Here is a 17,716-nt window from a genome sequence, read left to right as displayed (position 1 = left end):
TCAGTAAGGAATAGATTTTTTTGCATGTGGTCCGGTACTAATATGACCATTGGCTACCATTTAAGGCCTGTTCTGATATAGTCAGTTTATTTTTTACATTTTTTTTTTGAAAGATATTCATTAAATAATTACTTTTAAATATGTGTTATGTGTATATTTACTGCCAGATAAACCTTGCAAAAGATTTTTAATAGAGATTTTTTTTTCAATTTTTTTCATATAAATAATCACAACAATATGTAAAAATTATTTCATGAACAAACAAATAAATATATGAGAATTAAATGTCAAAGCCCTAAAACAGCCAATTAATAATCATAATCGTCACAATTTATTAGGCAAATAAACGTCAGCCAAATTTCAAAATCATGACAGCCCTACTGGTGAAGTTGTCACTATTGACCTTTTTTTCTTCTATGGGAAAGTTCACCCAAAAATGAAAATGATGTCATTTACTCAAGTTCAAGTTGTTACAAACCTGTATTATTTTTTTCTTCTGCTAAACACAAAGGAAGATATTTGAGCAATTGTAACCAAACCGTTTTTGAGCACCATTTACTTCCATAGTATTTTTCTTTCCTACTATCGAAGCCAATGATGCTCCTGTTTCCTGCTTGATGACAAATATCTTCCTTTGTGTTCAGCAGAACAAAAAAATATACGTAATACAGGTTTGTAACAACATTAGGGTAAGTAAATGATGACAGATTTTCATTTTTGGGTGAACTATCCCTTTAAAACCCTTTACGATCTTCATTAAGCAAGCTCATTGGTTGCTTTTGTGAGGAATTGCCAAAAGTAAAACCTAATTCAAAGCCTTAAAATATGTTTGATTGTAATACGTTGATCTGCAGTGGCTTTCAAAGAAATAGCTTTGCACTTTTACCCTTTTTTCAGATTTTTTCAGAAAAAAGGCCCCCATAGTGACCCCAATTTTTACCAAAAAGTAAAAAAGCTCAGTTGCTTTCCAGGGCTCCTTCAATTTTCATACGTTTTTACTTTACGTGTACCTGTAGGCAATGAAACACTTATTATCCCCACACAGGTGTTTATCTCTCTTTACCTTGTACCTCTCCTTTACAGAGCAGCTAGAAACTTTGCTGAATTGTTCTGTGCTTAACAATCACGAAAATACTTTTAGGATAACAATTTTTCTTCAGTCCTTGAACATGTCGCTAGGAAGGAGGGGAGCTACTACCCTAAACATTCACCACTTTGACAAATAAAAGTGTTAACCACGCGGCGAATGCTTTGAAAAACGATTCTCTCGAGCCACCGCCCTGCTCGCGCACCATGAAACTCCACGTCAGGAGTGATAAACCCGAAGACCTTCGGGTTGAAGCGTGCCATTAATTCTATTCGCGGTTTTGCTTATGTACTATGCTTCAGATATGAATGGAGCTTTCACATGTGCCCTGAAACTTGCTTGAGTTCGAGTATCTAAAAAGATACGGCCCGTAAGAGAGGTTTTGGCTATTGTGATGTTGATTTAATGTTACAACATTAAATAAGTTGCCTAGTTGCAAACCACCGTGATCATTTGAAAATGCCAGTTGCTCTAGTGAAAGTGTGTTTGTTTGTAAAGCCATGTCTTTGATTTCTTCTCCTCTAGGTCTTGTAAAGCTCGGCGTGCACTGTGTCACGTGTCAGAAAGTCGCCATAAAGATCGTAAATCGAGAAAAGCTCAGCGAATCTGTGTTGATGAAGGTAAGTTTGCCTGCTTCTTATGGAAATGTCTCTTTCTCTCGCTCTTTTTCTCTCTGGCTCTCTCGCTCTCAATCCCCCTTAATGCCAGGTCTTCATTGGTACAGATGTCAAGCGAAGTAAAGCTTAAACGAATGAAAGGATACAACAATAGCAACTACTTGATGTTATTTATTGGCCATAAAACAATACACTGTGTGGTACTTGGCTTGTAATTATTTCCTTTGATAAAAGCAGCCATGGGAACACAGATACTAAAACTGTAGATTCAGAAACCTGATTAAGGATAATTGTCTTTCAAGGGAGACGTTTTAAATAATGAGATTCTTGTTATTATTTGGAAATGGCTTAATTTAGAATCTCATACAAACATTCGCTTAAAGTTTCTTGTTTCGGAGTTTTGAATAAGAATTTTGGTATTAGGATTTGGTCCTAAAACCAAAATGCAGTTCTTTTGGAGATTTGAGATTTCCATAGACTGTAAAAAAAAAGGACGTAGTGCCTGTCATCGCCATCTTGGACGCGCGTCACCGCGCATCACTCGTGGATATCCAAAAATGGGTAAAGAGGCATGATGTGGGTGAAGCTTAGGTGACTGGTTGCTGAAACCATGCCCACCTAATGCTTAATATAAATTAAACAAATGAGTTGCAAAAAATTCACCCCCCTCACAGTTGTCATGAAGGGAAAAATTAGCTATATAGACCAAAAACACTTTTTGTACCAGGCTGTTAACATATTTTCTGCTGTAAAGTTGGACATTTTAACATGGGGGTCTATGGGGATTAATTCCCTTTTGGAGCTCTACTGGCCAGTCGATGAATTGCAGTTTATATCACTTCTGTATTGGCTTCATCAGAGAGATCGAAAGGTTGCCCCTCGAGATTTGTAATGTTTGATAGAGATGCCGACAAAAAACACACCAGTTGTAAAAACATAATATTTTGCTAGTATTTATACGTTGTACAACTGAAACATAAAATTAAGTTCCTATATTGTGGGGGGTAGTTGTGGTCTACTGGTTAGAGAGTCGGGCTTGTAACCCGAAGTTTGCCAGTGGCATGGTCCGGAGGTAGCAACTGAGGTAGAGGTCTTCCCGGAGGTAGCAACTGAGGTAGAGGTCTTCACGGAAGTAGCAACTGAGGTAGAGGTCTTCACGGAGGTAGCAACTGAGGAAGAGGTCTTCACGGAAGTAGAAACTGAGGAAGAGGTTTTCCCAGAGGTAGCAACTGAGGTAGAGGTCTTCACGGAGGAAGCAACTGAGGTAGAGGTCTTCACGGAAGTAGCAACTGAGGTAGAGGTCTTCCCGGAGGTAGCAACTGAGGTAGAGGTCTTCCCGGAAGTAGCAACTGAGGTAGAGGTCTTCACGGAGGTAGCAACTGAGGAAGAGGTCTTCACGGAAGTAGCAACTGAGGAAGAGGTTTTCCCAGAGGTAGCAATTGAGGTAGAGGTCTTTACGGAAGTAGCAACTGAGGTAGAGGTCTTTAGGAAGTAGCAACTGAGGAAGAGATTTTCCCAGAGGTAGTAACTGAGGTAGAGGTCTTCACGGAGGAAGCAACTGAGGTAGAGGTCTTCACGGAGGTAGCAACTGAGGTAGAGGTCTTCACGGAAGTAGCAACTGAGGTAGGGGTCTTCATGGAGGTAGCAACTGAGGAAGAGGTTTTCCCAGAGGTAGCGACTGTAAGGTAGAGGTCTTCCCGAATGTAGCAACTGAGGTAGAGGTCTTTACGGAAGTAGCAACTGAGGAAGAGATTTTCCCGGAGGTAGCAACTGAGGTAGAGGTCTTCACAGAGGAAGCAACTGAGGTAGAGGTCTTTACGGAAGTAGCAACTGAGGAAGAGATTATCCTGGAGGTAGCAACTGAGGTAGAGGTCTTCACGGAGGTAGCAACTGAGGTAGAGGTCTTCACGGAAGTAGCAACTGAGGTAGGGGTCTTCATGGAGGTAGCAACTGAGGAAGAGGTTTTCCCAGAGGTAGCGACTGTAAGGTAGAGGTCTTCCCGGATGTAGCAACTGAGGTAGAGGTCTTTACGGAAGTAGCAACTGAGGAAGAGATTTTCCCGGAGGTAGCAACTGAGGTAGAGGTCTTCACGGAGGAAGCAACTGAGGTAGAGGTCTTTACGGAAGTAGCAACTGAGGAAGAGATTATCCTGGAGGTAGCAACTGAGGTAGAGGTCTTCACGGAGGTAGCAACTGAGGTAGAGGTCTTCACGGAAGTAGCAACTGAGGAAGAGGTCTTCACGGAGGTAGCAACTGAGGTAGGGGTCTTCATGGAGGTAGCAACTGAGGAAGAGGTTTTCCCAGAGGTAGCGACTGTAAGGTAGAGGTCTTCCCGAATGTAGCAACTGAGGTAGAGGTCTTTACGGAAGTAGCAACTGAGGAAGAGATTTTCCCGGAGGTAGCAACTGAGGTAGAGGTCTTCACGGAGGAAGCAACTGAGGTAGATGTCTTTACGGAAGTAGCAACTGAGGAAGAGATTATCCTGGAGGTAGCAACTGAGGTAGAGGTCTTCACGGAGGAAGCAACTGAGGTAGATGTCTTTACGGAAGTAGCAACTGAGGAAGAGATTATCCTGGAGGTAGCAACTGAGGTAGAGGTCGTCACGGAGGTAGCAACTGAGGTAGAGGTCTTCACGGAAGTAGTAACCGAGGAAGAGGTTTTCCAGGAGGTAGCAACTGAGGTAGAGGTCTTCCCAGAGGTAGCAACTGAGGTAGATGTCTTCACGGAAGTAGAAACTGAGGAAGAGATTTTCCCGGAGGTAGCAACTGAGGTAGAGGTCTTCACAGAGGAAGCAACTGAATTAGAGGTCTTCACGGCTCCAATTAGATCTGAAAACCTGAGGTCCGATCCGAGCGGGTTTGGGCATAAAAGTTTCATGTGTTCCTCGGACACTGTTGGGTATAATAATAGCGGCATCGGGTCTCAGTTCAATTCAAATAAATGTGTTTTTGCCAAACGGACCCTAGACGACCCAAACTTTCTTGCGTGTGTGCATCAAGTCCTTTTCCAACCCCCCCTTTGTTTGCCAAGAGCACTTGCAAAATTGTGTGGCTGGCGGAAGGTTATTTTTCTTTGTGCCAGGCCTGTCAAACAATTTTAAATGTACATTTTAGCGGTTATCTTGATTTAGTTGTCAGAAAACTAAGTAAAATTAAAATTGGATGTGAGGCCTCCGGTCTGACTGGTGCGTGCGGGTACAGGTTCTTCAGACTCAGGTCTAATCCTCAGGTTTGTCTCGGGTCAGGTCCTTCTGAAAAAAAAGATTTATGCACTTCAGGTTTGGGTAAAAAGTTATTTGGGTCATTTCGGGTTGGTACATTACTTTGAACCAGAGAAGACCTCTAAACTGAGGTGTCCTTAAGCAAGGTGCGTTTCCCCCAAAGGGCAACCTTTCCGGTCTCTCTTGTGAATCCAACACGGAAGTGACTTAAATCGCGATTCAAAAATCCCTTTCAGAAACCTACGGGTCCACCACATCCATGTTTTATACAGTCTATAGTTTGCCCCAATTGTTCCTCGCTGCCCACTGTGTGGTATGTGTGTATTCATGACTTGCAGTGCATGTGGGATGGGTTAAATGCTGAGGTCACGTTTCGAATGCAGGCAACCATACTTGACAATCACGTCACTTTCCTTTAATATTTTAAAGGAATATCACAGTCAATATTACATTTTAGATTGCATATCTAAATGTCTTTGGCATGAATGCAAAAGATGCAATTTGATAACAAAACAACACAGTTTGACTTTGATTTAGTATCTGTCTCATATAGCAAACCTAAAGGACGATGCATACTGAACACAAAACGCGAGCATTATCTCAAACCGCAACTTCTTATCTGATTTGCTGGCTGTTACGCAACTTCAGGGAGTCAGGGTACACATGTTTTTATAAGACTTTAGGTACATGAGGTTTGTTTTATTGTATTGTCAAACTGGGGGCCACGAGATGGTGCCAGGAGGGCCCCAGTTTTATGACATTTTATAAAATACATGAATTTATCATAAATTCTGTGTAATTAAAAAAAAGGCAACTAACCAACAGCACTACATTGTATAATTTTAAGTTTTACAGTGTTTTATGTCACACATTTTCTTTGTCGGTGGGCGCAAAGGGATGCACCGTACACAAGGGGGGCCACACAGTGAAAAAGTTTGAGAACCACTGCTGTAAGTTATAGCACAGCCAATCAGAAGGCATGCCACTTAAGCCTCATTAGCACACATAACACAACACTGAACTCCAGACGACCCGATTGCACATCAAAGACAATGAAGACGATACGACTCCTCACTAATCGTTGCTCCTCAGGTCTAAACATTATCATTTATTCCACATATCCCATAAATAATGCACGTAATGTAATTACTTCTGTATAAGCCATGTATCTCTGCATGATGACGGGGTGTTGGGATTATTTCGAACAGCGGCTTGTGTTTTGCGTGTGTATGTGTGTTTTGGTGCGCTGTTGGACTCCTGACATTCTCATTGTATTCTTCCTGTCACTGAGATGAATATGTTCTATCCCAGAACCTCATGCCCACGTTGCAAATGTCACCTTTTTAAATGCAAATGTTGCCTTCTCTGTTTCTGTCCCGGCACCTACGACCAGACGGCATGTACCGCCGGGAATGAGATTCTCACAATCGCCCTTGGAGTGTCCACACCTCTGATTTTATATATAAAGGTGGAGGACGCAACCGTGTAGCGTGAAATCAACACATTCAGATGGCGAAACTCACAGCAGTCATGTTTAAAGGTGACATAGAATGGTTGAATGGAGTATTTATCCTTGTTCTGTGATGTGATATGTAGACAAAAAAAATTTTGTTTGGGTCTGTAATGCCTTAGAAGCTTCCTAAAAACCTCTCTCAGATAGCTCTATTAGGGTGGGGGATTTTAAACAAGTGGTTTTGCACCTATTTGGCTCCACCTACTGGCTTAACTTGCAATCTCATTACTGATTGGCTGACTTTGCTGCCACTCAAAAAATGTAGCCAATTATTTTAAAGTGGAGGGGCAGGGAGATGTCTGTGATGTCATAAGCATCAGTTTTTCAGATTGGGCTGTTTTCTGGCTGACATTTCTAAAAGAGGAATTTCTATGAGACTAAGATGTTTAGCATGTTTAGCACTTTTTGTATGTTTGTGAATGCGGGTAGACTACCATTATTCAACAAAGACAAGGTAAAAATGGTTTTTCATTCTCTGTCCCCTTTAAGGATTATAAGAAGGGGAGGATTGGAGGAGAAAGTGAGGTCTCAGAAGGTTTGAGAGGTAGATAAGGATTTCACTTTTAGTTTAAGAGGTGCTGTGAATAGATAACACAAGAGTGAGTGTGGTATTGTGTGTGTATGTGAGGAAATGTAATGCGTGGCTATAGCTACTATTTTAAAATCTAGCAAGTCATGGTCTGAAGACATCATAGATGCACTGATAACCAGTGTTGGGGAAAGTTACTTTTAAATGTAATGCATTACAATAGGGCTGGGTATCGATTCCGATGTTCCAGATCGATTCGATTTCAAATCAAAATCGATTCGATTTCGATTCAATTTGCGATTCTTGTTCTTTGTTTTTTTCTCGATTCAACTCAATGAATAGAGATTTAATACAAATACTAAAGTAATAAAAAGACCAGTGAACGGCAGTTTACAAGTGGGTAATTAATAAAAGTCATCTAATTGCGAAATCAAAAATGCTTCCATACCTTTGACTTTTTATGTGAAGGTGGCATAAACGTCGATGAAGCACCTGAAACCGCCATTTTAGGCACTGAATGAATGAATGACAGGCTTGCCTCTCGCTCCTTGGTAACATTGCGCAAGGCATTAAAGAGGGTGACATCTAGTGTAGAAGACTAGTAATTAGATTAACATTAATCTTACATTCAATGTTTGCGGAAATAAATATGAAAGAAAAAATTGATTCTGCTCTTTGAGAATCGATTTTGAATCGACCACGTTTAAAAAAAAAAGATTAATCGAAACGATTAATTGCGTTACTTAGTTAATTTTCATGGAAAGTAATGCTTACGTTATTTTTTTGTTACTTTTACATTACTTTTTCATGGCTGAGGCTTGATCTCTTTCATACCCAGCCCCTAAGGTGACAATGGAGTAAAAAAAATCTAAAGTTTAGTTTTATGTGCTCATGTGAAACTTTCGCATGCTTACACGAAACCTTCATGTGCAGAATTTTTTCACAAAGTTTAGTTTTGCGTGTGCACGTGAAAAATTTTGCTTTCACGTGCGCACACGATAGTTTCACATGCGCAGACAAAACTAAACGCGAAACTTAATTACATTTTTGCTCCATGTCCCCTTAGGGCGGGTATAGGCAAGTTCGGTCCTACAGAGCCGCAGTCCTGCAGAGTTTAGTTGCAACCCTAATCAAACACACCTGAACAAGCTAATCAATGTCTTTAGGATTTAGACATCAGGTTAGATTATCAGTGCTTAGGCTAAAATATGCAGGACTGGGGCTCTCTAGGACCGAACTTGCCTACCCCTGCCTTAGGGGCTCTGTACTTTCAGGCCTTGCATGTGTTTTTTATGACTGAAAAGTTTTGCATTCAGAAATTGTATATTTCAGCACAAAAATGTCGCACTCTAGCTTGCCATCTCAGTTTCTGACTCAAACTGTTCCCACACACGCGTGTACGCATAGAGTGTATATTGTAACTCGTCAATTAAGAAAAATGCTTCCCTGCCAGTGACGAGTATTTCCGCCAATCCATAATACCGCTATTATCCACCAGGTGGTGCCCTTCCACAACTTATAAGACCCGGAAGTATCGCCCTAGGGCAAACAGCTGTATGTCTGTGTATGTTTTCAAGACCGCTCTGAATCTGATCTCTATCAAAAGTCCCTCACAAAAATTGAATTTTCTCAGCTTTTTGTTTTCTGTTTTTTAAACGATTGTTGCTTGAGTTTAGGGTTAGATTTGGGATATGCTTCAATATATAGGTTTCTTCATGTTTTGTCTATTTTTAAACCATGGTCCCTTGGAGTTGGGGTTAGAATTGGGGTTAGGATGTCATTTTATTCAACAAAAACTTGCTCTAATTCCAAACAGGAAAAAAAAGAGAAACCAATAAATAAAACGACAAGAAAAGATGCGCCGTATAAGTAAACAGGAATGACGATTGTATCATATGCACTAGGGATGCATAACGATTAATCGTGATTAATCTATAGCAGAATATATTTGTCCGGCAATACAGAATAGTAAATGGGTTTGCCTTTATCATCTGTATTGTTTTTATACAGTGTCATGCTATTTATTTACTGCTAATGTGGTTAAATTATTAAGATATACAAAAGTTTCCAGATAAATAAAAAAAATTGATTCAGCACTAAAATTGGAAAATGACCATTAAAAATGTTTCAGCGAACTCTGCATGAGTATGAATATATTGTGTGATCACAGGTAAGATGTGATGCATTGTAAACCTCAGGTCCTAAGGGAAAATATTTAATGTTTAAAAAACTTTAAGATTATGAAGTACATACACAGACGTGACTCATAGCTTCAGACAAGCAAATATGAGAAGATAAATGTGTGCGCACATGCACTCTTAAAAATAGAGATTCACAGTGATACCATAAAATAACTATTTTTAAATGTACACACATATATAAACCCACACACTTGTGTGTGTGTGTGTGTGCGCGTGTCTGCGCGTCTGTGTGTGTGTGTGTGTGTGTGTGTAAGGGAGCGGGTGGCACAGTGAGGGTCAAGTCTGAACATCAGCGCTGTGATGATTGTACTTCCTGTGAGCTCTGAGTCTGATTAAAGCTCATTATCCACCATGACTCTCTCTCTCTCTCTCTCTCTCTCTCTCTCTCTCTCTCTCTCTCTCTCTCTCTCTCTCTCTCTCTCTTCTCTCTCTCACTCTCTCTCTCTCTCTCTCTCTCTCTCTCTCTCTCTCTCTCTCTCTCTCTCTCTCCTGACACAGCATCAAACAGAGAGAGAGTCAGAGAAAAGATTGATATGGATAATGACACCAAGAGAAATGAAAGAAGAAATGCAGTTTTAATAGAGATAATGCATGGGAATCAAAGCAGCATTAGAAATTATAATTTGATGTCCCGTTAAATCTTAGCGTCATGCTGGCTCTAGGCAGCACAGAGATTTCCCTCGTTGTGTAGATGAAGTTTGTTGCGTGCGATTCGGGCAACAGAGACTGTTGGGAGCATGTCGAGTGCGTTGAACTTTATGCTAATGAGCAGCGACTGGATGTGACTACTAATGACATTGCAGAAGGTGAAGCTCACATGATCATTGATACAGTGTGAACTGTACTGCTGTAGCAAGCAACTGTACAGTCCACACAAAATCAAAAAAAGAGGCATATTTAATCCAATATTGACCAGACTGCCAATGGGAATGCAGACACCGGAGCGTGTTCTCATAGAAAATACACATATCTCTGTAAACTGGCTTGGGGCCATTTCTGAGATTGACATTTCATCGGAGGGCCGCAGAGCTATTTTAAGGTTAAAAAAAGTACAATATTTCTGTAAATGTATTGTTTAAATTCTATTATTTAATGTATAATAATAGCAGTGTTTTTTTATCTTTTAATATAAATTATTTTGTAAAAGCAGGTAAAACATTTCTTATCTTTAATAACTAAGGCTTATTAAAACCTTGCACTAAACTAACAAATAAAATTTCTGTATAAATGTATAAACTATTATAAAAAATTACCATCAGTAAGTGTTTGTGTTTTGATTTATTTTGGATTGTTTTCAGTTGTAATATTGACTTTATTATGTTCCATCTTTGTTTTTCCACAGTTTTAATGAATTTGCTATTATATGTGGAAAAATATTAATAAGTGAATGTGATTCTAAAAGTTTTGAATGCGTAGTCAATGTTACATAAGCTAGTTAAACAGAAAAAAATATAATACTGCTCTATGTGTAATTGCTAGGGGTGTTTCGAGACACTTAATCCACGAGACGAGATGAAACACGAGATTGGGTTCACGAGAACGAGACAAGACGATATTTTAACACTTTTTAAGAAACCCTCAATGATAAATAAATGAATAAGAAACTGAAATCACATTATTTTTAAATGTTTAAACTAATCAAGGACTGGCCCTAACAATTATTTTGCTAACTGATAATGAAGTAATTTGTTATTTTGGGGTAATAAAAATAGACCAGTGAGCAGTAGCATTTAAAATTACATATTAACGAAGATGAAATAATAATTGGTTCAAATAAAGTATTAAAACCAAGTTACATTAAACAACATTTTGTGGCCTATAAATAAAATCATTATGTATGTATTATAACAAATGCCTGCAGGGGGCGATAGAGGACTCGCAGACGCTGTCTTCACTTTCACTTTAGATGGAGAGAAACGCTTATTTTTAGTCAAACAATGTTTAAATCCATATTAATATTTAATATTATGTCCATTTCTTTACACTAGAAATGATACAGTCACTGTCATTTTTGAGTAAGAACATTCAGACATTAAATCATGTAAACTCTGTGTGAGGGTTTAATCTGCTGAGACTTCACATCTGACACTGATCAACAGACAAACACAACACGTCTCAGACTTCACGCGAGTTCCCAAATGAACATTATTGGAAACCTAAACAAAAAAGCAAATGCAGTAAAAGACAAATATAATGCATGCACTGTAAAAGGGTCAAACAGAAAGCTGCATCCTCCGGAGGTCGCATATGCAGGCTGCATACGTCATCAAGGTTTATTTCAGATCATTAACTGAGCATTACTGTACATTTGCAAGTCGTGAGCATATTACAACAAGTTGCGATTAACTAAATAATTAGTAAACTTTATAATTGTTAATAGTCTCTAATAAGACAGTGATGAAGTAAATGCAGTTTAAAATTGCGACCTCCGAAGGATGCAGTCTTTTATTTGAGAAACGGCCGGCACCTCCACAAGAAATCTCGCGAGACACATGTAATCTCGCAAAACACATTTAATCTCACGAGATCTCGTCGCACGAGATCTCGTCACACCCTAGTAATTGCATAGCAAGCTACATAATAATATATTATACTTCATTATATATACAGTATACATACATACTCCTCATCTTTCCTCTTTTCTTAACCTGGGCACTTTGATGGCTCTTTTTTATTTGTAGTTTATGTGTTGCATTACATCTATGGCTCTGCTTCATATGCGGTGTCTCCTTTAGAAGCTGTGACTTGTTGATGTGAACCCCACTGAAGCTCTTCGATGAGTATCTACCCGGAAGTAACAAATCTTCTCTGGACAAACACAACAAAGTCCTGACTGATCGCATGGTGACAATGATACGATTGACCCGAGGTTCAGATGAGGAATTAAAATCCGATCACGCATTCCGTTATCTTCGCAATCACGGAGCGCACGCTCATGGTTGCGTAGCAACGGGTGACCCACGCCACGGGGCGCAACTTCCACTCCCGAGCACTTTAGAAAGTAAGAAACGCCTTGACTCGGTTTAACATGCATTGTTAGACGTGACATGTGAACGAACCCTTAAACTTTTAAATAGAAAAACAAACGAATATAAAACAACGTGAATAAAAAACTTTCTGCGGGCCAGATTATGTTATATTGTTGAAAGTGCCGCGGGCCACAGAGAGGGGGAGGGCGGGCCGCAAATGGCCCACTGGCCGGGAGTTTGAGACCACTGCTGTAAAGGTTCTTTTCAGTGTGCTATGGCTTCGTTAGCTGGGATTTCACACTACGAATTTCAGCTGCGATGTTCGTGGTGCTGAACTCAAGCGCATCAGGTGTCAGTAGATCACCCGCACCTGAGGAGCATCAGCTCTGCTTATTTGCGACCCTAAACTAATTTGCCCTGCTCTTAGTTGATTGCGTTGGTCATTATGGAAATCAACTGTTGCGCCTGTGTCATTTAATGACGTCATCTTTTTAGCAAACAACCCGCATATATTAACACTCTCATCTGCACTTTTTTGGAGTTGCGCTCTCATGCTTATTTGCCCCATTTAGTAAATCTATCCCCAATATGTCTAAAATAAAGTGGGACGATATAATGGAAAGTGGGTGATACACTTCTTATGCAGTATTCAACACAAAACGTTCAACCCACTGACATCAATGATGACCAGTAAAGAGCTGTATTATTCTCAAAGACTGATGTGGCATGCCAAATACCTGATCTGCACCTTGAGCAGTCATATGCTCGGTTCTGAAATAAATTATTTTTGTGGAAAAAGCTGAGATGGTTTTTCCTGTTGGGTTTGTAGGTATGAATGAATCAAATGGCTTTAATTCTATTGGCTTCTTGAAAATGAAAATCTATCACATTTTGAAGGAGGTATCAGAGGCCCTTCGCGAGGCATAAATCACCCCACATTCTGTGCAGTCTCCCATCGGCTTCAGTTGGTATTGATTTGAAGCGCTCACTGACTAGGGCTCAATATGCACGCTGATCTCAAAACAGTGGTGCAGATTCGAACGGCTCATCAGAAAGATGTTTGGTTTTAATTTACAGTATGTTGTGGCCCGGACTCACTCAGTGAATGTTTTTATTTGTGTTTTTATTTGAGGGTGAGAGGTAAAGAGGCGGTTACATAACTGAGGAAAGCTTTGAGGTTTAGGTATATATGCAAAATTGACATCAAGCGTTCGTCTTTGTGCTCCGGCACGATTAGCGCTCACACTATTGCGGCCCACCCTCGTACCAGAGTAAACCAAACCAGAGACAACTTCTACAAGCGCACAAGGGAGCGCTGAAGGGTACTGCACTCTGGTATTACACCAACAAAGCAGATTTTTGGGGTCAAATTACAGTACGCATAATAGTGAATTTTGAATAGGTTGTTACTTTCACAAACTTTTTTCCTATACAGCTTTGAGACACACCATCGTCTTTCAAAATCTGTGGATTTGCAGCATTCTCTGACGTACGGTAAACTGTAGTGCACCCTTAGGTTTTCACCAAACTGAAGCCTAAAACTTTATGTGATTACGTGATGTTGCAGTATAAAGAGAAGACATACGATCAGGCTGGCTCTAAAACGGGATGGCACGCACAAAAATGGAAACTGGGGGCGATAAATGTGAAGTGAGTGATGTGAACTGAGACAAAGGGAACGACAAAGAAATGGGCGAGAGAGAAAGTATGGGAAAAATGAGATGGAGAGGTTTGCTGATGCTGGAGTAATTGCCCCCTGAAGCATATAATTGAAGCAGGAACAGGGTGAGTTTAGGGGGCGGAGAAAGTATGACCACATGGCCCATAACCACAATCTTATAAATAGACGGCAATAAAAATATACTGAATTGCCCAAAAAAGGAGAAATTAAGGCAAAAAAGTTTGATGTTATGTGACATTGATCCCCTATGCACTGAACTCGACCACGAGTGGGTCAGTGTGGCATTTTGATCAAACAATTTTTCGTCAGTAGGGTGAAAACTTTGCCCTTTCGAGCTCAATAAATAAAACTGGACAAATGGTTTGATGTGCATTTCTGACAAAGATTGAAACCAATGTGAAATCAATGATTGAAATCAAACTTTAATGCTCCTAATCTCATCAGAATATATCAAATATTGATATACAGTATGATCACTAATTCTAGAACGAGAAATGCTAAAGTATCAAACATAAAGATTGAATCAGAGCGAAAATCTGAAGCTAACATTTGGAAACGTGAGAAACGAAAAGTTTTCCAAACATCTTAGCTGTAATCAGGTTATCCTGATGCTGGGATGACAGTGCAATCCTCCCCCCCTCCGCCTTTATTACGTTCTTTGCCACCAAATTATTATAGATGCCGCTTTCATTTCTCCGGCAGCTACAGAAGAGTCTCTCAGCAAAAGATTCCCAGCATTCCTCCCCGCTGTGTTTCCTGCTCATAAAGACCTCAAGCACCCTCAAGTGTTCCACTACTTCTTATTTGCACGTTCATCTCATCCTCCTCCACTTTCCACGTGTTATTTCTGATTAGGAAAAATGTGAAGAAAATTCTATGTGCAGGTTTGCATATGTGGACAGTTGACAAATGACATCATCATCATCATCTTCTTCATCATCTCATCTTCTTCTTCATCATCAACTCTTCTTCTTCATCTTCATCATCTCTTCTTGTTCATCATCATCATCTCTTCTTGTTCTTCAACATCATCATCTTATCTTCTTTGTCTTCTCATCATCATCATCATCATCATCATATCTTCTTCATCATCATTTTTCTCTCTTCTTCATCATCATCATCTCATCTTCTTCATTTTCATCTCATCTTCATCATCATCATCTCTCCTTCGTCATCATCAGCATCATCTCTTCATCATCATCATCATCATCATCTCATCTTCTTCATCTTCATCATCATCTCTTCATCATCATCATCATCATCAACAACTCTTCATCATCATCATTATCTCTTCATCATCATCATCATCATCTCATCTTCTTCATCTTCGTCATCTCATCTTCTTTTTCATCATCATCACCATCATCTCTTCTTCTTCATCTGCACTATCTCATCTTCTTCATCAACATTATCTCTTCTTTTTCATCATCATTATCATCATCATCTCTTCTTCTTCTTCATTTTCATCATATCATCATCATCATCTCTTCATTATTATCATCTCTTCTTCATCATCATCTTCACCATCTCATCTGCTTCATCATTATCTCTTCTTCTTCTTCTTCATCATCATCATCATCATCTCATCTTCATCATCATCATCATCTCTTCTTCTTCTTCATCATTATCATCATTTATTTTTCTTCATCATCATCATCATCATCATCTCTTCTTCTTCTTTTTCCTTATCATCATCTCTTCATCTTCATCTCATCTTCTTCATCATCTTCATTTCTTCTTCTTCTTCATCATCATCATCTTTTCTTCTTCATCTTCATCATAATCTTCTTCTTCATCATCATCATCTTCTTCTTTTTTGTCTTCTTCATCATCATCATCTTCTTCTTTTTTGTCTTCTTCATCATCATCATCATCTCTTTTTCTTCATCATCATCATCTTTTTTTCTTCATCATCATCATCATCATCATCATCATCTCTTTTTCTTCTTCTTCTTCATTATCATCATCATCTTTTTTTCATCATCATCATTATCTTTTCTTCATCATCATCATCATCATCTCTTTTTCTTCATCATCATCATCATCATCTCTTCTTCATCATAATCTTCTTCTTTATCATCATCTTCTTCTTCTTTTTCTTCATCATCATCTTCCTCATCTTCTTTTTTTCTTCTTCATCATCATCATCATCTCTTCTTCTTCTTCTTCTTCTTCTTCTTCTTCTTCTTCTTCTTCTTCTTCTTCTTCTTCATCATCATCATCATCATCATCATCATCATCATCATCATCATCATCATCATCATTATCTCTTCATCATCATCATCATCATTATCTCTTCATCATCATCATCATCTCATCTTCTTCATCTTCATCTCATCTTCATCATCATCATCATCATCATCATCATCAACAACTCTTCATCATCATCATCATCATCTCATCTTCTTCATCTTCATCATCATCTCTTCATCATCATCATCATCATCATCATCATCAACAACTCTTCATCATCATCATTATCTCTTCATCATCATCATCATCATCATCATCTCATCTTCTTCATCTTCGTCATCTCATCTTCTTTTTCATCACCATCATCTCTTCTTCTTCATCTGCACTATCTCATCTTCTTCATCAACATTATCTCTTCTTTTTCATCATCATTATCATCATCATCTCTTCTTCTTTTTCATTTTCATCATATCATCATCATCATCTCTTCATTATCATCATCTCTTCTTCATCATCATCTTCACCATCTCATCTGCTTCATCATTATATCTTCTTCTTCATCATCATCATCATCTCATCTTCATCATCATCTCTTCTTCTTCTTCATCATTATCATCATTTATTTTTCTTCTTCTTCTTCATCATCATCTCTTCTTCTTCTTTTTCCTTATCATCATCTCTTCATCTTCATCTCATCTTCTTCATCATCTTCATTTCTTCTTCTTCTTCATCATTATCATCTCTTTTTCTTCATCATCATCATCATTTCTTCTTCATCTTCATCATAATATTCTTCTTCATCATCATCATCTTCTTCTTTTTTGTCTTCTTCATCATCATCATCTCTTTTCTTCATCATCATCATCATCTCTTTTTCTTCATCATCATCATCATCATCTCTTCTTCATCATAATCTTCTTCTTTATCATCATCTTCTTCTTCTTTTTCTTCATCATCATCTTCCTCATCTTCTTTTTTTCTTCTTCTTCACCATCATCATCATCATCTTTTTTCTTCTTCTTCTTCATCATCATCTTTTCTTCTTCTTTTTCTTCATCATCATCATCATCATCATCATCATCATCATCATCTCTTTTTCTTCATCATCATCTTCATCATCATCATCATCATATTTATCTTCTTTATCATCATCATCTTCTTTTTCTTCTTCTTCTTTTTCATCATCATCATCATTTTCATCATCTTCTTTTTTCTTATTCATCATCGACATCGTCATCATCATCATCTCTTTTTCTTCATCATCTTTATCATCATCATCTCTTTTTTTTCATCATCATCATCATCATCATCATCATCATCTCTTTTTCATCATCATCATCATTATCTCTTTTTCTTCTTCTTCATCATCATCTTTATCATCATCATCTCTTCTTCTTCTTCATCTTTATCATCAGCATCATCATCATCATATCATCATTCATCATCATCTTTTCTTCTTCTTCTTTTTCTTCTTCTTCTTCTTGTTTTATTATTATTATTATTCATTCTAATTCAACTTATTTAATTATTTTGTGAACACACAAACACGTATATTTATGTCTGTTAAGTGTTTATTAAGTATTTTATTAGTTGTTTTTAGTTACTTAAATAGCTTTTCTTCTTTAAGACTTGTTCTGCATGATGTGACACAGTCGATGGAAGGTCAGTGACATCCGGCTTTAATTTGGACTCCATTCTCTGCAGATC

General features: G+C 38.5%; 1 protein-coding gene across 2 annotated transcripts in view; it reads left to right on the top strand.

The window, feature by feature from the left end:
• brsk2a (BR serine/threonine kinase 2a) overlaps positions 1–17,716 on the top strand; it is a 231,149-nt gene that overhangs the window by 125,151 nt on the left and 88,282 nt on the right. For both annotated transcript variants that reach the window (XM_065292269.1, XM_065292268.1), the window contains exon 2: positions 1,613–1,707. In XM_065292269.1, the coding sequence (XP_065148341.1) occupies positions 1,613–1,707 (95 nt within the window). The remainder of the gene's footprint in view (positions 1–1,612; positions 1,708–17,716) is intronic.

The sequence above is a fragment of the Paramisgurnus dabryanus genome, chromosome 23 (genome assembly GCF_030506205.2).
Source record: "Paramisgurnus dabryanus chromosome 23, PD_genome_1.1, whole genome shotgun sequence".
NCBI classification, from domain to species: domain Eukaryota; kingdom Metazoa; phylum Chordata; class Actinopteri; order Cypriniformes; family Cobitidae; genus Paramisgurnus; species Paramisgurnus dabryanus.
This window is presented reverse-complemented; position numbering and strand designations above follow the sequence as displayed.